We start from the raw sequence: 24442 nt of genomic DNA on the forward strand, positions 1-24442 counted from the left end.
TAATTTATTCACTTCTGATAGACATCATCAAGGCAGCAGCGCTGTACTGTGACCAATGAAAACCCTGTTCAGTTTTCCTCCCAGCTTCTGATTTCATCAGGCTTTACCAACACACTTCGAGCCTTAAGGTTAGAAATTTGCTTTTTAGAAAGGAAGCTGAGGTTGTCAGGATATTTAATTTTGTACAATCATAAATTGGTACATCTGCCATTACATGGTAATAGAATAATGGGTTAGATTTTTCAGACATTCTCCAGACATGGGTCCACAGTGTTGGGCATATTTCTCTTTTTGAAGGCCTTTGTTTATTTTAAAGGGGACAGTGATGTTTTGCATTTAAAAAAAAAACCAGTTTGACAAACTTCACTTGTATTCACAATTCCAATCCTAAAATTCACCTTCTATCTCTTTGAAAACATGATCTCAAATTCCAGCAAGGATGTCGAGGAATGGGCTGATTTCTTGTTTGCAGCCTGCAAGCAAAAGCAGACGAACACATGGCAAACTCTGGTAACATTTTTAATTATTCACAATAATAATGAGAAATATTATCACTGCAAAAAGAAAAGGTTGTTTACTTCACAATTTATTCTTAAATATAAAACAGATGAAGTATTAATTGTGTGGCAGAGTGTTGGACTGGATGGCCTACTGGCCTGTTCCAACATGTTTCTCTTATGATCTTAAATTGGTGGAGCACAACACAGGAAAAATTACAACTCCACTTCCCCAATGCCTTGGCTCTGATCTATATCCACTCCCGTGGCTGTTTTTCAAGGTTGAGCTACGCATCAGGGTATTCAGTATTGATGCATGGATCTCCAGTGTTCCACTTTCAGGCTCCTGCTGTTGTATCTGTTTTCTTTGTAATCGCTATGTCTGTAAAGCCTCTTATTACAGCAAATAATTTAATATTTGAACCATGTGAAACTATCTTAAAATTGCCTTGTTGTTCCATGTTAGGATGAGGCACCCCTCCAGACAACATCTAGAAACCGTTCACAAACTTCACCAGCTTTTCTCAATGAATATGAGAGCAATGAATATGAAGTAAGGATGTTATATTATTTTTCCGATGGTTCATGTCTTTTTTAACTGTAGAGTTAATTAATTCATAGAATGGTTCATATGAATACTGGGGCATTTTTTCATCACTGATGCTGTCCAGTCCTTCTAGTCCAGCCATATAACCCAGTGTACTACAAGCAGAGAATGTAAGCAGTGTGGTATGTCTCTGTGAAACAGTAGTTCCAATTATCCAGTTAAAGGGGGGGGGGGTAATTAAGTGAGGATAGTGAAAGATATCAATCAGCTTGACCTAGAAAAAATCTCTGTATCCCCTGAGCTTGAGCAAATCCCACCCAGAGATTCTGATTGTTCTTGGCCCCCAGGATGAGCGGTACACAAAACCAAGATGGGAGCTGTCCCAGTTCAACTGTAACTAAAATACCAAACCATGTACATGGAAGCTGCATTATAAATTATAACTTAGAAGCTACAGCTTTGCATCATTCTTCTTGATGTGAGGGTTTCATTGGCGTAATGGCTGAATTTTCAGAGCGCTTGAAGAGAAACAAATATACTAAAGGCGAATGTTTGCGATTCAGTTGGAATGATAAATATCGCTAATAGTGCCAAATCCCTGTATATACATTATTTATATAATGGTGACATATGTTTCTCACTAGAGAAGTGATGTTGGGAATATATTTATTAAGTATATTCTAACATCCTTTTTCTATATTATCTTCCATTATTATAACCTGCCATCATTTATAAGTGTATCTGAACTTTGGCCTAAACAACTGTAAAGTAAAGATTGATTGATTGATATAAGAAGTTATAATATGTGGCATGTTGTTTAAAAAAAAACTGAAGAACTCAAGCAAGGAGAGCTAATCCTACCCTTCACTTATTTACTCTGGGCCAGGCACAAATAATGGAAATGAACTATCAGAATACTGGTATATATGACTGCCATATTGTGTGAACAGGGCAACATGCATATTTTCCAGCTTCAGGATGTATGAACATATACAAAAACAAATCTGGATTCCATGCTATGGAAACCGAAGCTGGAAAATATGTTCGCTGCTCTATTCACACAACATAGTAACCACATATATTATGAGGATCATGAGAAGCACGTGTGGCCCCCTTTTACTCAGAGACAGATTGTTGCTGCCTAGTAATGCTATGAAATGCCAATAAGGAGAAGGAATGAATGTTTCCTTTTCACCCCTCGATGCTGCAAGCAAGCGTCACTCATGAGTTTGAAAGTTCATCTAGCAAATTCAACTACTTCAATGTTTGTTTAGTACTTTAACAGCGGAAAATTACTCCAATTACACAACAGCCAGAAAATTACTACTGTGCACAGTGTCTTAAGTGGAGCACCAGAACAAATTCCCTTGATTTTTATCCCAAAAGTACTCAATCTGTGATGACTGCTCTTCCACAAAGATGATTGCTCTTCTTTAGAGACTCACTGCTAAAACTATATATATGAATACTTATTCATTAACTTTAAAAGTAAGCAATGGCCCTGGCTTACTAGCAGACAGTATTTGTAGCCTGGGGCTGGGAGCAGGCAGAAAGAGGTTGTTTTGCTAGTTGACTCCCATTTGAGTTGGGAGTGTGTTGCCTATGCAGCAGTGTGGCCTATGCTCTTGTTTTGAATGGGGGGGCAGAGCTCCAGGTGAACCCAGAGTTCAAATACTATTTGGCTGGGCTGCCAGATGGACCTTCCCCTCAACTGGTTCAGGCTCTACCACGTTCTCTTCTATTGCTTTTGTTTCTTACAGGTTGCATTTCATTATATTCTGTACTTTGTTGCTGCTTCATTGTCACTGCATGTTGGGTGGTTTGGGCACTGGGACAGGTCTGTTTGGAGGAAAGCTGTGCCTGTATGCCCAGCTCCTCCATTTGGGGTCTCCCTGAAAGAGGCTTGGGGATGGACCCATTTGGTCAACTCAGGGGCTGTTGGCAGTGACAAAGGGACCACACAGCAGCTTGTGTCCATGTGGATGCCCAGGCTTGCAATTCCATGGTTGTTCCCTCAGCAGAGAGGCTAGGGGAAGAAGTGCCAATGCTCTTGGGGTTGTGTCCAATAAAAGCTGTGGTCAGTTTTCCCCAAATTGAGTATATCATCTTTCTTCTCTCTTCCAATAGTTCACTTGCCTGTGGGTCCACAATGGTCCCTTCATAGTTCTTTGCAATATTTTAAAAGATCATTTCTGCATGAGGAATCTGCCCCTGGACAGCCTCTGCTTCCTGGTGGGTTTTAGAGCCCCCTACTCATGAGGTCTTAGAGGGTTTTAGAATCCCCTCCTGCATCCTGAGGCTGTCCAGGGACTAGCTTACATTTTGCCCAGATTTGCCTCAGGATAAGGAAAATCACAAAAAGTGGATTTGCCACCTTTTATCTAGCTTCCCATCAGTAAGCAACCAGTGAGCAACCAGGGGAAAGCTCCTATGGAGGGGGGGGAGGTACAATAGTCTCTGCAGTGTTCTCCTGCCCTCTCACCTGCCCTTACCTATGCATTTCCTGCTCCAAGTAATTTTTTTTAATGGTGTGGTACGTGTTGCAGCATGACCACAAAGCTACATTGTCAAAGCTAAAGTAAAATCTTCTGCAAAGTATTCACAGTCTTTTTGTGATAAGGCAGTCAAAGCTTTTTGGGATCAGGCACCATTTCTGTTTTCTGGAGGTAGGGAATAAGATGGTTAAGGGTGGGGGCAGGTGATCAAGCAGCCTTCTCCTGATCAGAGTCTGAGCACTTTGTTTTTAAGCCAGCCATTTACACAAAATGTCTTTTGGGGCTTCAGTTACTATGTCCAGCCTTCTCACAATTCAGCCAGGCAAAAACAGTCCCATTTGTGTTTTCTGGAGGTGGAAAATAAGCTGGGAAAGAGAGGCGGGGGGTCGATCAGCCTTCTCCCAGTCATACAGGGGTCTGAGCACTTTGTTTTTAAGCCAACCCTTTACACAGAATGACTTTTGAGATCCATGTTCAGCATCTCAGAAATCTACCCAGACATTTTAAAAAGTCCAAAAGACCATGAATCCCCAAAAGAGAGAGAATGCTGTATCATTCTGGTATTTCTCCATAGCAACATGGAAATATTGATTTTTATTTAAAATGCATCTATGTTGTAACATAGCTGCATAGTAACATAGAAGGGCCTTTCTTTAAAAAATTAACATTGAGACTAGGGGAGGGAGAAATGTTCAGTCCATGGGAGAACTGCTGTGCTGTGATTGGTGGCTTGCTGTGATTGACAAGCCAAGGAGAAGGGGGAAAGTTTGGCTTATTTTCCCTTGCAGCCTCCTTGGGAGGCAAAAAAGATGAGATGGGGCAGAGGGAAAAGGCGGGAGTGGTGTCCCATGAGGAGGGCTGCAAACACAAGGATTACCAATCTGTGTTTGCAAGCAGGGGAGCATGCGCGTTTTACTCCTCTGTGCAGAAACGGTCAGAGAAACTGCAAATCAAGAAACAGATTTTCTAGTTGTATACACCTTAATCAGACAGAAAATGACCAGTCATAAATTGTAATGATAAGCCATAGGGTGACTATTTTTTTTCTTGGGATTTAGGAACTTTTTCCAGACAAAAAAAGGCCAATTTCATATCCTATATCTGAAGAACACCCTTACGAATCACCAAGAAAATGTATAGCACGTCAGGTGGGTATAGAAATTAGGGATGGATAAATTGTTGGATTTTTAGCAACTTTCACTGCCTCACTTCTCACATCTCATCTAAACCTCACCCCCCATCCACTCAATGACCAGTCACCCAGTGCCTCGGCAGTGTGGTAAAACCTGCTGTGCCATCATTTCCCTCCTCCTGAGCCCCCTCCTATGGCACCCACCATAACTCCGCCCAATCCACTGGGCTATCGGTATGACTTAATTTAATATTTCCCACATTTTTTCTACTGTTCCATGTTGCTTGTTGTTTCACTTCATTCATTATTGTTAATCTAAGTTATCTGTGTGGTTTCTGTTTTGTTTTATGTGAACCACCCTGAGCCTTCGGGGAGGGCAGTATATAAATATAATAAATAAATAAATAAATAAATAAATAAATTTTAAAATGGAGACAAGCCCTTGTTTTTCATTGCTCGGGCCTCAACAAAAAATATGTCAGAAGAGCTCCGTCTTGCACCCCATGTTGAACTGAGAAAGTTCCTGCAGGCCCTTAGCTCATTCAGGAGTAGGGTTGTGCGATTCGGCTGCCGCAGCCAGCGCCACGCCGTGGGGGGGGAGGGCGGTGCCGGCAGCGGCGTGACAGCGGGCGCCACCACGCAGGCACGGAGTTCCGCGCCTGCGTGGTTGCGCCCGCTGTCACACCGATGCCGGCACCGCCCTCCCCCCCCCGCGGCGCGGCGCGGTGCTGGCTGCGCCCGGACGGAACGGCTGCTTCGGCGGCCGAATCGCACAACCCTATTCAGGAGCTCATTCCACCAGGTCATGGCCAGGATCAACTGGCTGCAATCAACTGGCTGACTTGTGAAGGAACTACTGGTTTAATTTGTAACAAAAAGATCAGTCTTGGACAATACAAAACAGGAACCTTCTCAAAGTCTATACATGATTTTTAAAAAGTTATATATTGTTATATCGACAACATTTTAGTTTTAGACAACATTTGATTTTACATTTGATTTTACTTTGTCAGTTTGTATTATGATGTAAGCTGATCTTTTATGTGATCATAAAAACCTCTGACATGTCTCTATAAGTATATTATGAACAATTTATTTTAGAGACAGCTACCAAGTAATCATGGTGTAGGTGAAGAACAGAAAAAAGGAAAGTCTGAAAAGGAGGAAGAAGAGAAGAGTGAGCAGCCATATTATGCTACTCCAAGAAGTGTTCTGGCTGAGGTAAGCTATATGCCTCAGCTTCCCCGTTCTTGTCTGATTATTGATGCAGTTGAACTTTTCCATATTCACTTGGAATCCTTGGGCTAGCTAGCAAGAATTTTTTTTAAATACTTGAAAACCTAGACCATTTCCACACAGAGGGCAAAAATGCAAGTGGCCTGCTTGCAAACACAGGATGGTAAACCTCATGTTTGCAGCCCCCCTCATGTGGAGATTCCTCCCACGTTTTCTCTCTGCCCTGTTGCAGCTTTTTGCCTCCTGATGAGGCTGCAAGGGAAAGTAAAACAAACTTCTCACTCCGCTCCTTGGCTTGTCAATCACAGCAAGCCATCAATCACAGCACAGCACTGAAACTTTCTTTCCCCTGCCCTGAGCCACAACATTATTATTTTAAAGGCACTTCTGCATTGCTATGTAATAATGCCACAACAAATATGCAGTTTTAATAAAAATCAACACTTCTGCATTGACAGAAACGCCAGAATATTACAGCATTCTCTCCTTTTTGGGGAATCCGTGTCCTATTTCTGTCTGGATAGATTTCTGAGACACTGAACATGGTCCCTGAATCCCCAAAAAGTCATTTTGTGCAGACAGCTGGCTTAGAAACAAAGTCCCCTATATGATCAGGAGAATGATGCTTGATCACCTGCCACCCTCTCCTTCCCAGCTCATTTCCCACCTCCAGAAAACAGAAACGGTGCTATGTTTTGCCTGCCTGATCTCAAAAAGACTGTGGACACTTTGCAGAAGATTTATTTCACAATGTAGCTTTGCAGTCATGCTGCAACATGGACCGTGCAATTAAAAAATAATTACTTGGAGCAGGAAATGAAGAGGGAAGGACAGGTGCAAGGGTGGGACAACACTGCAGAGACTATTGTGCCTTTCCCCCTCCATACAGGCTTGCCCCTGGTTGCTCACCAATGGGATGTGTAATTGAGGGTGGCAACTCCAATTTTGGCAATTTCCTCATCACAAGTTAAAAATGGCTAAAACTCAACCCAGCTCCTTGACAGCTTCGGGATGCAGGTGACATCATGTGGAGGGGGCTCTAAAAGCCACCAACATTCGAAGGCTGTCTAGGGGCAGATCCCTCATGTGGAAATGGTTCTAAAATTAAACACCAATCATACTGGAACAGCCATCTAAAACAAAACATTAATACTGAATATGGTGAGACGTAAAGGTACTCTTGTATAAAGGTGCCCTTGTAAATGTATTTCAATTCATTGCATGAAGCCCATATTCACAAACTGCTCAGAAGGACCCAGTATGGAGGAACTATTTCTCTTCCATCGCTTCTCACACTTAGAGGTGTAGGTTTTTATTTTACAGACTGAAACAGAACAAGTTCTCCCTAAAATTATTTCATGCTTCCCCAGACCCAGTAATCAAACAGTACGAATGAAAACAATGATCCATATGCCAGCAATACAGCACTTTTACAGTCTCTTAGCTCAAGAATTACTTGATTTTGTATCACAACAGTCCTTTGCAGTAATTGAGATGAAGGACAAGGACTTGTACAAAACTTCAAGTCCTCGATGACTGGTTAGCTCCTTTATATCCAAATCCAACACTCTATTCATCCAGTTACACTTTTACCAGAACGTGTACATGAAGTAAGGAGCATTTATGTATAGCCTAGCCAGCTTGGTGTAGTGCTTAAGAGAAGCAGCCTTTAATCTGGAGAACTAGGTTTGATTCCTTGCTCCTCCACATGCAGCCAGCTGGTGATCTTGGGCCATTCACATTTCTTTCAGAGCTCTCTCAGCTTCATCCACCTCTCAGGAGAGCAAGGGTAGGCAATTATAAGTTGCTATGAGACTCCTTCAGGTAGTAAAAATCAAGGTACAGAAAAACAGCTCTCTTCTTTCACTCAATAATTATGAAATATGGACATTTGATTTATAGAATATTTGCCTTGCCGGAATGCTTTTCATTCATGGCCAGTTGTCTTAATGTGTAAAAATGGGTTCAGGAACATTATTTTCCTGAGACAACCGGTTTAACGGTTGTATGAAAGCTTCTAAAAAGTTGTTTAAGAATTAAATGTCTTAATTTTTTTTACTGGCAAGCTTTTTAGATAATATATAGCTATGCTATATATTTTTCATAATTGAACTGAAATGTCTTACATTTTTTTAACTGTGGTGCCAATGGTTATACTACTGCATATAAATGTCTTTGAGTCTTTTGTATACATCACTATATACATTATATATGGTTATGCTTTCACAGCTGGATCATGTCATTGCGGAATGCAACAATCCGGTAGAGAACCCGAGTCCAAATGACAGTAATGGTGACCAAGCTGGAGTTTATATGCCCATGAAGAACTTGTAAGTATCACAGCAAGGTGTATTTTGCTTCTATGTTATCCTAGAGCCATTCCTTATGGATTAGTTCTAGGGAAGGCACTCTAAAAAGCTCACTGATGTCAGATCCTGATTTCAGGGATGACACTCGTTCCATTATCCCAAATTTTCAGTAGTGTCCATACCAGTTTGGAGTTCTGATTGGTTTGATTTGGATTCTGAAATGGGGGACTTAAAAAAAAATCATCCCCTGCCCCAAGCAGGAAAGGGAATGGAGGAAGCTGACTTTTACAAACAGCTATTAGAGTTGATGTCTTTCTTCCTTTCAAATTTTAAAGGGTCATTAATGTTCCATGGGGGTGAACCTGGCCTCTGGAATTCAGATGTCAGGCCTTCCAATAGAAAATACTGGAACTTTAAAATTTTAAAGGGAAAAGAGATGGCATGATACCGCTTGCTGGGGCCAACTTCTTCTCACTTCCTCCTTGTTCCTGCACCTCCTTGAAATCCAAAACACTTCCAAAATGCCAGAAGACAAATTTTTGTTACATCTGGAATGTCAGGACTATTTGGATCATCCTTGACTTTACCCAGAACAGCTATTTTCAAGTTCATCTCAAGTAGATGAAAATGTACACCCCTCTTTTGTTCTCTAAAGTCTTTCTGGAGATGACCACAGGATGACCATTGTCATATAAGTGGGTAGACACTTAATTGTCCCAGCATAGTCACCATACATAAATAGCACACCTCAAAAATACTGGATTAAAATGTAATAGCAAATTCAGCTCTGTTGAATTTGGAATCAGTTAAGATTGAGGCTGGTTTCCCTTTATACAAAGGAAAGTTCATCGTTATGTGTTACATTTGCATTATGTGTTACATTTGTATTAAGTATCTGTTACTCATTCTGATAATGCCAGTGGGTATAACATGGCATCACTTTTCCAGCTGAATGCATATTCTAAAGTTGAGTTTAAATTTTAGCAGTGGATTCTGTTTCGGTTAGGGGTTTATTTATATTTGAGGAAATGGGGATGGGTTTGTTTCTGTTCTTGTCCAGTTTAACACTCTGACATGGGAATTGTGTCATATCATAAAGGTATGAGCCACATGTAAGAATGATCATAAAAACTTATTGGATTGAACTTTGAAATCAAGGCAGAGACCTACTTCACCTTAGACTGCTCATTACACAACTTCTGATGAGAAAATGGGGGGGGAGGGGTGTCACACTTTTTTAAAAGTACAATTTTTCTCCTATATCTGTGGAGACCACAGATCTTTCCACAGAAAGTAGAAAATATTAAAAACCATGTGTCACCTTCTTTAATTCTACATTCGAAAAATTGTGGGACAGTCACTCCCAAGGCATTCTTAAGGGAACTTTGTGTATGTTTGTATCTATCTACCAAGTGTGCACACCAAGAATAAACATTCCCTGAGGTCCCTGGGTCCCCATTTCTGTGATTAAAATTTCTTTGGAAAAGCACAATGAAGATTATCTAATGCAAATTGAATTATTAGCCAGTTTGGTGTAGTGGTTAGGAGTGCAGACTTCTAATCTGGCATGCTGGGTTCGATTCTGCACTCCCCCACATGCAACCAGCTGGGTGACCTTGGGCTCGCCATGGCACTGATAAAACTGTTCTGACCGGGCAGTGATATCAGCGCTCTCTCAGCCTCACCCATCCCACAGGGTGTCTGTTGTGGGGAGAGGAATGGGAAGGCGACTGTAAGCCGCTTTGAGCCCCCTTCGGGTAGGGAAAAGCGGCATATAAGAACCAACTCTTCTTCTTCTTCTTCTTCTTCTTCTTCTTCTTCTTCTTCTTCTTCTTCTTCTTCTTCTTCTTCTTCTTCTTCTTCTTCTTCTTCTTCTTCTATTAATGCTTTATATCTATAAGCACCACATACGTTTTCTCTGCATAATATATGTCCTTTTGCAATGTAAAGGGTATGCTAACATACATACGCAGTGCATAAATTACAATAGATACATGGAAGTTGGGATGGCTTTCTCCGGCAAATTTTCTCTCACCTTCCATATGTTGGTTATACACAGATTTTGTCATTTGCTCAGGATTAATGTTTAAATGAAATGCTGCACTTATTTTAATTTTTATGTAATTATACATTAGGATGATTAAAGAGAAAATCCAGCCTGTGCATACAAGTGCAGAATTGGTAACCAGTCCCAGAAGTCAGAAAAACAACACAGAACTAAAAGGAGACCTGGGCAGTCAACGTGCGAAAAGCAACGCTAGAAACAATGAGCCTTCACCAGAAAATAGAACAAAACACTTAACTGTGGTTCAGTTGTCAAGACTTCTCAAGTAAGGATTTTTGGCTGTGAATAGCTGTCATTGTTTCCAAGCCATAATGCCTCCCTGACACCCTAACCCAAAAAAGAATTTAGGCCACAGTCGTGAAGAATAATGTAAGTAGAAAAAAGCTACAAACTTCCCTATGAGGAAGAACATAAGACTTTCCTCACTAGGGATATTGTTCAGATTTGCATTTTTAAAAGCAAAATTTTAAATGCATTTTTAAATATGGAGCGAGCCATATGCCTTCTTCAGGGTCCATTCTGCAGAATGTTTGATGTACTTTCAACGCACTTTAGAAGCACATTGAAAGTGCATTATCCTACATGTGCAGAATCAACCCAGGTGCCCGACCAGGTGGAATTCTTCTGACCCACATCAGTTAAAAAGATTTCTTTTCAATTAAATAGGTTTTCCCCCTCAGAATTCTCTTAATCCTATAGCAGGAAAAGTGAGCAACTTCAAGATTTTGCTTATATTATTTTGTATATTTTGACCCAACCTTGCTTCTTGGCACTCAGCGCAGCATATACTGGTCTCCTCTCTTCTGTTTTGCCTTTAAAAAATAAGAATAAAATCCAGTGTTGCTAGTGGCAACCAGTGTTTTATTAGCCTGGCATCTGGGGGTTTCTTGTAGCATGCTTATCCAGGGTTGCCAAGCTCCAGGCGGCACCTGGAGAACTCCTGTTATTGCAATTGATCTTCAGATGACCTTTTTGGTTGCTTTGGTGGGTGGTCAGTATGGTAGTTTAATCTGCCAAGGTCCCCTCCCGAGGCCAAAACTCTCACTACCAAGTCTCTACCCCAAAAATATCTAGGTATTTCCCAACTCAGAGCTGGCAACTCTATGCTTGTCTTTTGCAGTAAGATCACAGATGACAGCCAGTTGGAAGAGGTGAATATTCTTCTTCCTCAGAATGATGCCATCGATTGCTTGACATTTACAGAGGCAATTGGACGTGTATGGTAAGGCCTTTATTTTTACATTGATTTGTGTGCCTTCAGTTTGAAAAAACAGTCAGCTGAAGAATTGGTTTTTATACCCTGTTCTTCTCTACCCTAAAGAATCTCAAGGTGGCTCACAATTGACTTCCCTTCCTCTTCCCACAACAGTCACCTTATTAATTGATTGATTGATTGATTGATTGATTTATAGTTGGATTTATATACCGCCGTTCGGCAAAAGGTCTCACAGCGATTCACAATAAAATATAAAATCAAAGTAAAATCACATAAAATCCCATAAATACCCCATCTTTAACTGCTCCTGCAGAGCAGATGAAATAAAGCACTAAGGCCTCCTGGGGAGGAGTTAGGGTGGGCCCTGTCTGGGTTAAAAAGTCGGAAGGGCAAATCAGGAGCCGCAAAGTGGCACCTGATTTGCCCCTCCGAGTGCCACTCAGGGGCCAAGCGGCCAATTCGCGCGGCTCCCCATTGGCTGCTTTGCCCGGCCTCGCCTCGGCCGCCAGGGGACTCACCGCTCAGACAAAGAAGACCTCTGAGCCGGTGAGTCCTGTCAGCGACCTATCCTTCCCGTTGGGAAAGGAGCAGTTGTAGGCGTGGCGTCCCTGTTCCTTTCCCCCTGAACTACGCTCACACAAACTGCCCCTCCATCCTTCTGTCTTGCCGCCGCTTCTCCACCACCGAACACACACACACACACATGCTCCCACCCTATGCCTACTCCCCCTCGCCCCCCAGACCACTTCCTGTGCCCCTGCTCATTGCTACACTTCCAACATGCATGTACACCAACCCACCACCCACCCAGAACTAACCCCCCTCACCCCCCATCCCCCTTCCTGCCCTGCTGCCAATTTACACAACCCCCCCACACACACACAAACACAGACACACACAGGCACGCACCCACCCTCCGATCGTGACCCCCCCTGAATCCCCCCGAATCCTGTGCTGCAACCCCGGCTCCATGACCTGACGCCCACCGCCCATCGCCCCGCTGCCCTACGGCCCCTTCCCACCCCCACCCCAATTGTTCCTTCCCCTGGCCCCTCGCCAATGCCCTCCTTACCCTAAGGCTGTCCTCTGATTTCCTGTCCCTTTTCCAGCGTTCCCGTGGCGCCGCGGCTAGGCCCTGTGACCCGCGCGGCAGCTGACATTGCGCTGCGCTGGACCACGTATGGGCGGAATACCGCACATGCCTCCTTGCCCTCACCAGCCGGAACTCCACTAAGGAAGGTGGGGGGGCCCTGGTTGCCGCCGCCATTCCGCCTGTCCGCCTGTCCCCCGCCTGCAGACAGACAGACCAGCATCAGTCCTGATTCTGGAAAGTGCAAGAAGATCTAAATAAATATTTACAGCCTGAAACTTTAAATAGTGAACAAGTAAATGGCTGGAGAGACATGGGAACTTAAGTGACTTTTTCAACTTTGGTCTGGCAAATAAAAAAACAGTATAAAAAACGTTACTAAGGTCAAGACTGCTGTGCACAGAGAGACTTCCTCTTAGGGTTGCCAGCTTTCATGTGAGGCTCTCTACCCCACCTCCCTCATGGGGAGTGTGTTATGGAGAGAGGAAGGGAAGATGATTGGAAACTGCTTTGAGACAACTGAGGCCTGCTGGGTCACTGTGGCCCATTCCCAGTTCTCTCAGACCTCTCACAGCCCCACAGCCCTCACAGGTTGCCTATTGTGGGGAGACAAAGGTAAAAGGTGTTTGTAAACGGCTTTGAGACATCTTTGGGTAGTAAACAACAGGGTACAAAAATCCAGTTCTTCTAAGGAGCAACCATGAAAGAAGCATGTGGGCACATAACATTTTATCAACAGTGAAAAAATGGAGACAGAAGTAACAGGGTAGACACCTGTATACTGTGACTACCCCATGTGGATTAGGGCAGGGGGACATTTCGGTGTCTGTGGCCTAATTCACACAAGAAGGGAACTGATGCAGAACTGGGAGGAATTGGTTGCCATGTAATCTTCCCCTAAGAAGAGTCTCCAGCCTGATTTTCCCTTCACGTATCTGAAGACATGGCTCTGGAAAGCTCATCTGTAACCACTATGCCACAATTCCCAAAGGTCAGTCCTCTTCCACACTCAACGAACATTCCAAACCACAAGTTCTTGACACACACATCTCCACACCCATGCCCTCATTTGCCACCACGCCACCACAACCTCCCCCCACACACACATTCAACCCCATGCCCTTACAGACTGGACAACTCCTCCCCTTCCTCTTCCCACTGCCAAGCTCTAGCATCCGTTGTATTCTTGGATACAATGGGCTTTGCCCCTAGTTAAATTAATAAACCGATCAAACGCTTTTCCCATTGACTACTAGGAAATGCTGTGAAATCCTCCCTACAACTTGAATGATAATCTGGTGTAAAACATCATATATGGTTCTCTTGCTTTTGTATTGTCATGTGGTGGCTTTTTAGGATATAGAGACTAGGGCAGAGTCTGCACTTACTTTGTTTATTCCATTGTCAATCCTGTTGAATTCAGATCGCTTTGAACTCAGATCTTCCTCTCTCTCCCCCTCCCCATTGAAAGAGGAAAGTCTTCTGCATGTAGTTAGGGAGGCTCAGAAGGAGGGGGGGAGCCAAGCTTCTTTCTTTCTTTTCTTGGAGGGGGGGGAGAGGATCAAAAAAGGCAGAGGAGGGAGGAAAAATCCAGGACTGACAGAAGTTGAGAGAAATTAGGGGCTTCTCCTTTAAGACAAGCGTGTCACGTGACCAAGTGTAACCTATCAGAGGTTCTCTACCACAGAGCTTTCTTTCCCAAATGGATATTCAGGATTAAAAGCAGTCTGAGATATCACACAATAAAGGTAGGGTCACACCAGATCAATCCTTCTTGCTGCAGAAGGAAATTTTAAATCTCCTCAAATCCAAACGGAAATCGCATTCTGTGTAGAGGGCAGGGACTGAATCGATCTGGGGTTGGAATAAAAGCTCCGTGCAGTTTACACCTAGGAGAGCAGGCTATGAAGGGATTCTAACAGAGAACCACAAAAGGAGTTGTGCATTTAATTGTACTAAAACCAGTGGTTGGCAGCTGAGGCTACATTTTCAGCTTTAGATCCTGAAATCATTTCAATATTAGAATAGCAAAGAATGGGGTGGGTTTTGATCCCACAGTGTACACATATTCTTCCAAAGTACATTATTCTCAGGCTTGTAATAGCTGAGTTGAAATACAAGGAAGAGTCTTTGTAGACCACAAGATGTCACACTTTCTCTTTCTCAGTTTGTTCAGTAGGATTCAAAGAACAACCCAAGCAGTTGAGGATACAAAAGGGATTACCATCTAGCTATCTATTCCATTGTTTACTTCCTATGGTCACACAACAACCAAATTCTAAACAGCATACAGATGTGTTAATTTTGATTTTTAGTCTGCCTAAATCTAATTATAGAGCTTTACAGGTATGAATGTCATCTTGAAAAAAATTGTGTGCAGTAAACACTATCACATGACATCCTGTTCCTCCAGAAGTTTTCTTCAGATCATGACATGCCCACCAAGTCTCTGTTGGTTCCCCTGCCTCCACAACTGCCTGGACCTACCTTTCCCATCATCTCCTATAGATCACAGGCACTGCAGTGTTCCTTTCACACTGTTGTCTATTTTATACTGTGTGCGTCTGTATGTGCATGCCAGCACATTAGAGGTCAGGATTAGGGTCCAAGTGGTCATAAGCATGGAGATTTGCCAGCCTGGGATTTAGTAACTTAGAGACTGGAAAAATAATGCTATTCTAACAGGCTTTCTTCATAACAACCGGATTATAACATACCTTGATCAAGGTCCACTGACTTCCATACAGCTTGTCAGTTCCACAAGGGGAAACATCATTATTAAGCCTTAGAGACCAGAGGATATCCATTTTCTTCATATGTTTTGCAGAGTTGACAGACAGTGTGGAAGTTGGTGTTCACCCTAGAATATGAGTATCAATGACTGAGGAAAGTAGGGGAGGGTCAAAAGGACATGCTGCATAGAGAGAAGCTATGTTTAAAACGTATCTCCTGCTGTGCTTTCCCTTGTGCGCACTCTACTCCTCAGTTGCAAGGCTCTTTTGATGTACTTCACTTGTCTTCTTTACACTGTGTGCATGAAGTAGCTTTCTCAGGCCCTGTCAGTGACAGGAGGAATTTATTCTTGACAAGTTGAAGGCATGAGGTCCCCGTCACAGAATGAACCATGTTATACATTTTTTTAAACTATGGGAAAGTAAAAGGAGAGCAATTGTTGCCTACATAGGACAAAAAACAATGGATTTACCTTAATAGAAAGAAGATTCAGCATCCAATTCCTTACTAGACCAGTCTAGCAATGGAGAAAATCTTAAGAAGGGTTACCGTCTTCTGACATTTATAGGATCACCGTTTTCTGACATTTGTTTAACAAGAGGCTGTTTAGGTAGATAGCATTCTGCCTCTGGTTGCACAATTGGACTATCCCAGACGTCTTCAATTTGTCCACTGCTGTGACCCCACTTTTAGTCTCCAAGCTGCAGCATGAGACTCACTGAGGTAAAAGTCCTTGATATAATAGAATCATAGAGTTGAAAGGGAGCTCCATGGTCATCTAGTCCAACCCCCTGCACAATTCAGGAACTCACAACTACCTGCCCACCCACTCACAATCTGCCTAAGTTTACAAAATCAGTGATTCTGTCAGATGACTATCAAGCCTCTGCTTAAAAACTTCCAAAGAAGGAGAACTCACCACCTCCTGAGGAAGCCTGTTCCTCTGAGGACCTGCCCTAACTGTCAGGAACTTATTCTGGATGTTTAGCCAAAAATTCTTTTGAATTAATTTTAACCCATTGGTTCTGGTCTGACCCTCTGTGACAACAGAAACCAACTCTGCTCCATCTTCTATATGACAGCCCTTCAAGTATTTGAAGATGGTTATCATATCACCTCTTAGTCACCTTCTCTCCAGGCTAACAGACCAAGATTCCTCAACTTTTGGTCATATGACTTGGTCTCTAAACCCCTCACCATCTTTGTAGCCCTCCTCTAGATATGCTCCAGTTTCTCTAAAGAAAGAAGCAGATGGAGCTCTACAGCCTACCTGAGGGTCCTGACCCAAGGGTTGAAGCTCACCAGACACTGATATTTTCATTTCTGATAGACTCACTATTTTGTTCTATCTACTTTTCAGGATATAGAGGAAGCCAGAGATTAGGTACCAGATATTACCTTAGTCGAGCATAAAAAAGGGACCTTAGGGCAGTGGTCCCCAACCTGCGGGCTGTGGCCCGGTGCCGGGCTGCGAAGGCCATGGCGCCGGGCCGCGGCTCCCTCTCCCCGCCCCCCCCGCAGTAAAAAACTTACCAGGCCGCAAGCTTGTGGCCCAGGAAGCTTCTTACTGCGGGAGGGCGAGGAGAGGGAATCAGGGCCGGGCCGCGCATTGCGCATGCGCGGCCCGTGCGGGCGCGGCCCGTGGGCGTGGCCCGATGAGTGGGCGCGGCCGTGGGTGCAGCCCAATGTGCGGGCGTGGCCCGTGTGGGCACGGCCTGATGCGTGGGTGCGGCCCGATGCGTGGGTGCGGCCCGATGCACGGATGCGGCCCGCAGGCGCGGCCCAATGCGCGGGCATGGCCCGCGGGCGTGGCCGTCCGTGCGGGCGCGGCCCGATGCCCTGCCGGTCCCCAGCCTCGGAAAGGTTGGGGACCACTGCCTTAGGGTACTTTCTAAAAATGACAGTGTAAATCTTCTACAGTCAAACTCAGTAGTACTTGTAGTAGTAGAATTTGTAATTTACAGCTATTCCTTTATGTTTAACAATGGTAGTTTGAGGACTTGCTCTAAGATCACATAATATTAGTTCTAGTACAAAGTTTTGAGACTGCTGAACAAGATATTTCATTTGCTTTTTATATAAAAGTAGTTTTAAGCCATCTCTGTGGTTCTTGAAATAGTATAACAGTAATATACAAATTAAAATCTTAGGGTCACCACTCTTACATTCATCCCAGCCATCTGGCATTTTTGATTGCCAAGCTATCATATGATGTTTGAATATATTGCTAGACAAGTAGCTATCACAAATAAATTTTCTGAAAATAATCATGTTCTTTGTTTTTCTTTTTACCACAGTGTCTCCCAATGGAAAGCTCCACATCACTTAAACTGTATATTTCATCATGGGGATCATATATTGGCTGTGAATGACTTACATGTGACGAATATAGATGAGGTTCTTTTCTTCATAAAACGATCAACAGGAAAGGAGGTAAGACCAAGCTATTTAATTACTCAGTAGAACATAACATCCAGTGATGAATTAGGCTGCAGTCTTAAGAACACTTTCCTGGAAGGAAGGTCTATTGCATAAAATGAGGTTTACTTATGCTATAAACCTCCATAGTTCCCAATTGGGGTAAAAAGCAATAACAAGTCTTTCTTCCCTAGTCTTTAGATTTAATTTTGGCATGTCTTCACTGGCCTAAGTTAGGGAATTTATTTAGTTGCTTGAGATCTGGATCAGGGAAAACATAATATTAAAGAAAGAGCAAATACAGTAAACATGAGTATAGATGAGATAAACTTCCATCATGTATAGGCTAACTGGTAATATCTTCTTCTGCTGATATCAACTCCGGACTTCTTTCTCTCTTAGCAATTTTGTATGAAGGTCACTGAACAGCTACACTAGTAGCAATTAAATTAGTTCAGTTTAGCCAAACATTACTAGCTTGAAGCCACTGCAGGCTTTACAGCTATCCAATGATATCTCAGGGTTTCCAGTTCCCCAGCAGGTTTCTCATGTCATCTAGATGAATCTATTTAAGATGCCTGGCAACAGAATTTACTGCGCATCAATTGGTACTTGAAGCCTATGATGCCTAGTTTATTTGCACAAAGTTGCCAAAGGCTGATGGAAGGGCATTTTTGGTTGCTCAAGATGTGGAGAGGAATAATTTTCACTGATTCGCCATTTCCCCTGCAGTCCTCATGCCACCTTTGTAATCCTCAGGAATGGTATCAGTAACCATATATGCATGAAGTTGCCTATAATTTAATCATTGATCCATCTAGGTCAGTATAGTCTAATTCTACTCTGAAAGGCAGTAACTCTCCAAGATCTCAAGCAGATAATGTTAGTTCCCAACACCCTCTAACTAAGATGCTTTATCTTATCTGTCACAAATGGCAACACCAGGGATCTAAACTTACAAAACTGTGCTTCACCAGAGATTTCTCCCACAAGCAAAGTTCTACTCAAGATTCTCAGAATTCAAACTGTTCTTGTTAACACTGAAAAGATGCAAACTGTTGAGCTATGTAAACATTCTGTAATGATTCCTTTTTCTCCTCTCACCATTTCTAAAGGTTAAACTGACTGTACGTCGGCTCCCAGATTCAAAATGTTTTCCACATTAAGGATGCAGGTGTACAGAAAAGGAGCAAGAGAAGGTAAACACCAAGCTGCCCTACTCTTGTAGAAAAATACACCATAAATTTCACAAGAAATGAGGAAGTCAAAAAGCAACATTGAAACTGGTACAAATATATATAACTCTTTCTTCAAATATTTATTGGCTGGTGTCTTAATATCCAGTCATCTGTCAGCAACCAAAATGGTGTCCCAGGTATTTATATCCCACTTAATTTATATCCCTACTCTTGTATGCATTTCAAACAAACAATTTAAGGCAAACTATACAGATTTTTATTTTTATTTTTTGTCAATGAAATGAACAGGCCCAAATCCATCTACACTGGTTTATTATCTTGGCTTCTTCTAGGACTAGATTCAATTTTTTCTAGAACTATTGCACTTTTATCTTTTATGATGACTACCAGGACTGTAACAGAATTCAAATTCTTCCCAGGATAAAACTATATATTATATCTGAGAATTCAGCTACACATTACACAGTTCTCATGCTTTGTCTGGGGTTGAGCAGGACTAGGATCAAGGAATAAGAAGTTCAGGCCAAAGGCAAGTCCTCCAAGATGGCAGCCTGATCCCCAGATTTCTACACAGTCGGACTCACGGGCTGGGATCACTGGAGAAGACAGAGACCATAGTGGCATCAACAACACTAACCCAGAAGGAGGCTGGATTCTTGGAGTCGAAGTTCCCCAATGAGGCTGGATGCAAGAGCCTTGCTGGCAGACACCAGGAAGAAAGACAGAGAAGGGGCAGGGAAAGGTCCTAAAGGGCTATTTGCTGGTAAGGGAACTATGGAGAAACCTAAGAAGGATTACCAGGAAGCCCCAAATCACCTAGTACAGTTATGGAGACAACACAAAAGTGTGATATGCTTCATGGGGAACAACAGAAGGACCTTGCATCACAGTTTTGTGCCTCTTGAACTGATGCCATGGTATTCCCCTCTTGGGTCCCTGTATACTCACAAATCTTAGTAATGAAAAATGGAGCCTGAATCAAATGGATATCAAAATGGCAGTAGGTCATGCAAGGAATGTGAAGCAACTCCTTCATTAATCATGTGAAAGCCAAATCTGGTGGGAGTCAACTGAAGGGCCTTTCTCACAAGGACCTAAGGGTTTCCCTGCCTGATGATCTGGCCTTAATAGCAAATACTCTAGAAAATGAGCAGTGGACCAGCCTCAACCATTTCCTCCTTGTGCTGGAAAGGAAGATTTATCTCCCTATTCTATCGAATAAAATACTCAGCCATACACTTGCCTTTCTAAACTTTCAGTCTTCCTTAATGAACAGTTCTCCTAGATACCTGTAAAAACTTCCCTCCACAATGCACATCAAAAACACTTTTCAAACTAGCACATCTCTGGAGAGATGGACTTTTCATCCTTCCCACTTTCCAATGCTTACACTTTTCCCCTTCTGCAATCTTAGCAAAAAAAAATGTATACAAAGTTATCCCTCAGTCCATCCCACTTGCACCAGGTTTTTGGATCCCAGCCTGTTTCCTAAAGTGTATTGTTGGCTCCTCTACTTTCCATCCTTTGCTGCTGTGCTTCCTCAGAGCTTCCCAGCTGCCTTCAGGAAACATACCTGTATGTCTTTGATGTTCTCCTTTGTCTCTTGTTTTGTGTCCCTGGAGAGGATGCAGTCTAAATTTTACAGAGCTATATTGCAGGTGCCAAATTGTTATTCTAGTACACGGATTCACCTGGAGATGTGCATACCCAGATCTGAATTGCCCTGGCTTCGATTCAACTATGGCTTAAGGTGCTCTAGACTAGCGATCCCCAACCTGTGGGCCACAGACCACTAGTGGTCCGTTGACTAACTGGAGGTGAGCCGCGAAGGATGCTTTCTCCCTCCATCCCACCCCCCGGCCCTTTACTTCATCCACGATCCGGCAGGCGCATTTGGGACTATCTCGTTGCAGAGAAACAAGCTCAGGGTTCCCATTGATTTGTCATTGTCATGAGTTAAAATTTCCATGAAAATTAAATGTGCCTTATGTTCATTGTTGTGGTGTGTCTGTATCTTATTTTGAAGGGATGTTTAAACATTACCATAGCGACCAGAGTCAGAGAGCGTTAGGGCAGTGGGCCTCAGTAAAATTGTCAAGCGTGATAAAAGGTTGGGGACCACAACCAAGGGATTACTTCTCCTTCCCAATATTTTTAAATCCAGAAGACTACTAGAAGACTACTAGAAACAGAAAATAAAAAGCCTGGGTTTCTCCCCACTAGAGTTACTATGGATGGAGTCAGAGCAAGCTAAATCACTTATCAAATGAAGAATTTATGAGAGACAATTTTTCACAATGGAGGCTTTCTGCTGGGCTGCAGGTTGGAGTCTGAGCTGGAGCAGGTTGCCCTGCCTCTTCCTGCTCCCGCATGAGGGAGCATTTGGCTTGGCGTGCCTCGTCCACCCTGCATTTATGCTCCCATGTGGGAGCCAGGGCAGTGAGGTTCCCAGTGCAGAAATGGTCACAGAGAGACAAAAAGACATCTCACAGATTTTGAAGTATTTATCACCCTCAAATTGGAGATATATTCAAGTCAAGCACTGGCATATTAACTCTCCTTCCCGAAAAGAAAAAAACCCCATAGAACGGCATTTATGCTGGTGACAGGTTCAGCATTACCCTCACCTATTACAGAGGGCCATTATAAGAGATACCTAAAGCCAACAGAACATACTCTTGTAAATTAGGGGAGTTGGAGACAACAGCGCATGTAATATTTAGATGTATATTGTATGAGGCTGCATTATCCCTCTTCTCTTTCTATAAGATAGATGACTGCCCCCAAAATAGAAAAATTAAGTTCCTTTTCTGGCCGGGTAATGAGTCAACAATTAAGCAGGTAGCTAAATTATGTGCCTTTACTCACCGAGTATGACAAAGGGTAATAAATACCAATCAACAGCTATTAAATATTTGACACAGTTTTATATGTTTTCTAAAAAGTCTTTTAAATGTTAATTTTTTTTTAACCTAAGCATTAATGTAATTTTTACTGTACTTGATATTGATCTTTGGTTGCAAATGTAATTTTTAGTGTATTCTATTAGTTTTGGATTGCAAATAAATGTGACATGTGGCAAAGAAATGTGACATGATTCTCTCCTTTCTTTTTCTCCCTTAGTATAAGGTAGTTTGTTAGGGAAAGGGATTAAATTGTGTTTATACTTCACATGTGCATTTATTTCTTTTCTGGTTCTCTCTCTGTGGAAGCCCGAAAGTGGTGCTTGGAGTGGCAGATACAGTTTGTTTATGCACAGCAATAGGTGGGCTTTAGGTGGGCCTGAGGAATAAAATCCAAGTGAGCTTTTCATTTTAGGAAATTAAAGTCCTTTAATTTAAAAGAACAGCATGCAGTTATGAATGGAAGAATGCATATTCTATCTAGGCTAGGACGACAGAGAATGAGGTGGCTGGATGGAGTCACTGAAGCAGTAGGTGCAAATTTAAATGGACTCCGGGGAATGGTAGAGGACAGGAAGGCCTGGAGGATCATTGTCCGTGGGGTCGCGATGGGTCGGACACGACTTCGCACCTAACAACAACAACAACAAAAGAGAGATTGCAGAGCAATCATCTTGCTGTCATATAGGTTGGACAAAGAATCAGGAATAGAAAGATTTAGACAGCAGGAAGGTGTGCTATGTGAAGTTGCCTTTGAAGACTATTCAGAAGTTTCAATGAGTTCAAAATGCTGCAGCTAGAGTATTGTTCGGTTGGATATATATATCACTCCTAAGCTGCTTGTTTCTTGACATAATTTCAATAGCTGGTTTTTACCTAACACAGTCCTTTAGTTAATAATTTCTCCTGGCCACCTTGTTATTTCCTTTGGTTACATTAATATTTTACCAAATATATTATTACCTATACCAGTTTGGATTGTTTTGACAGGCCATTTTATTGTTCTATAAGCTAATGCTGATTTTATTTACAATTTTCTATTGTCATTCTATTATTGTTACCACTCTGGGACATTTTTTCTTTTTGTAGGCTGCTGTTTAGCTATTCTGATTGGTCATGCTTGTTTTAGGGTTGGTTTGCTTGTGTTCTGAATTGCCACAGGCAGTTTTGTCTGGAGTCATAGAAATGTGCTAAACAAATTTACAACTTAAAACAACTTCCCTTTTCCAGTATTCTTTATAAAAAGCGGCAGAGACTTAGCAGCCGCCATTGATGTGGTGGAGAGGGCAGCGGGAAGATGTGTGGGGCAGGTCTGTGAGCAGGGCCGACTTGGCTAGGGAGAATTGGGGCTCGCAGTTCCAGGTAGCCTGGGGTGGGACCAAGAAGGAGGTGCATGCCTCTCCTTGGCACCCCAGGGCTTACTGTGCTGGGTGGCCTGGGATGGTACCAAGGGAAATGGGCGCTTCCTCTTGACACCCCAGGTGGACACTTCCCTATGGTGGGAATCTAGTGGCAAGGTGGCCCATATTCCTGGTGGGGGAACCGGGTGGGTCCCAGGGTGCCACTGGCTGTTCCCTTGGACAGGATCCCAGAGGCAAGGAGACCTATGTTCCCAGCGGGGATCTGGATGGGCTCCAGGCGCTGCTGGAATCCAGGTTCTTGTGATCTTCTGACTGCAAGTCAGGCTCCCTTTCCCATGCTGTGCCAACACTCCTGTGGAGTATTAATAAAGCTGTGGCCTTGTTTAAGAAAACAGAAATGTGTGCGTGTCTTCCTTGAGCCCAAAATGCTCTCCTGCAAAGCAACATTATAATTCTTCAGTTAACCATTATTCATATTGTCTAGCAAGGTTCTAACTTCTCACTGAGGTAGTTAGACTGTGTCTCAGCCATACCATGTAAAACTGCTTATGGATTAAATACTCCCCTATAGATATCGAAAAACTAGACATCAGACAATGTCTAGCAATTTTTCTTGCTTTCATTCTGCTGGCTGATGGGCACTCACCTGTTTCAGAGCTATATTGCTACTTTCTTTTTGGAAAGAGAAGGGAAGGCTTAGAACAGACAGACCTAGCCATGCTGGTAGAAACTTTACCATGCTCATTGTTTTTGATACCCAAGTAAGCAGCAGCAGTCAGCCCCTCGATGTGCCATCTGCCTAAAGGGCTTCTGCTGCTCCATAAATCCTGTCATGACCAGAATGCAAACGACAACTATGCTGAGGCAATTTATGCTCTGCTTATGACATCCCATACCTCCACTTTCCATCCAATAGTCCGGTGAAGTCACTGAACAAGTCTTTATTGGATTTTTGAATCAGGTTTTCAGTCAGACCCCCTCACACACACACACACACACACAAGTGGGAGGTAAATAACTTGAAAGCCACATGGTGGGAAGTGAGATGTTGTTCACATCTGCTATCTTGAGATTTAAATGTTAGCAATTGTTCTGTTTTGTTCTTTGGGAAATTTCGTAACTTGGAATTGACCTAATTGATTAAACATCATTTTTGCCACCCTCCTCAATTCTTTCAAGTATACATGTGTCAGCAGGGAGAGAGTCACAGCTGTGGCTTTAATTAGAAATTCACATTAAAT

The 24442-nt window shown here is 42.8% G+C and overlaps 1 protein-coding gene across 2 annotated transcripts in view; it reads left to right on the forward strand.

The window, feature by feature from the left end:
• PLEKHS1 (pleckstrin homology domain containing S1) overlaps nucleotides 1-22013 on the forward strand; it is a 33327-nt gene extending 11314 nt beyond the window's left edge. Inside the window, exons 7-16 of one of the 2 annotated variants that reach the window (XM_077349807.1) lie at nucleotides 435-510; nucleotides 964-1050; nucleotides 4598-4687; nucleotides 5773-5892; nucleotides 8137-8237; nucleotides 10352-10546; nucleotides 11402-11503; nucleotides 17618-17753; nucleotides 18854-18937; nucleotides 19432-22013. In XM_077349807.1, the coding sequence (XP_077205922.1) occupies nucleotides 435-510; nucleotides 964-1050; nucleotides 4598-4687; nucleotides 5773-5892; nucleotides 8137-8237; nucleotides 10352-10546; nucleotides 11402-11503; nucleotides 17618-17753; nucleotides 18854-18904 (958 nt within the window). In that variant the 3' untranslated portion in view covers nucleotides 18905-18937; nucleotides 19432-22013. Of the gene's footprint in view, nucleotides 1-434; nucleotides 511-963; nucleotides 1051-4597; nucleotides 4688-5772; nucleotides 5893-8136; nucleotides 8238-10351; nucleotides 10547-11401; nucleotides 11504-17617; nucleotides 17754-18853; nucleotides 19054-19431 lie in introns of those variants that run through there. The other variant, XM_077349805.1, reaches the window with a different exon arrangement.
• Nucleotides 22014-24442: the final 2429 nt, after the last annotated feature.

Source organism: Paroedura picta, chromosome 8 (assembly GCF_049243985.1).
Source record: "Paroedura picta isolate Pp20150507F chromosome 8, Ppicta_v3.0, whole genome shotgun sequence".
NCBI classification, from domain to species: Eukaryota; Metazoa; Chordata; class Lepidosauria; order Squamata; family Gekkonidae; genus Paroedura; species Paroedura picta.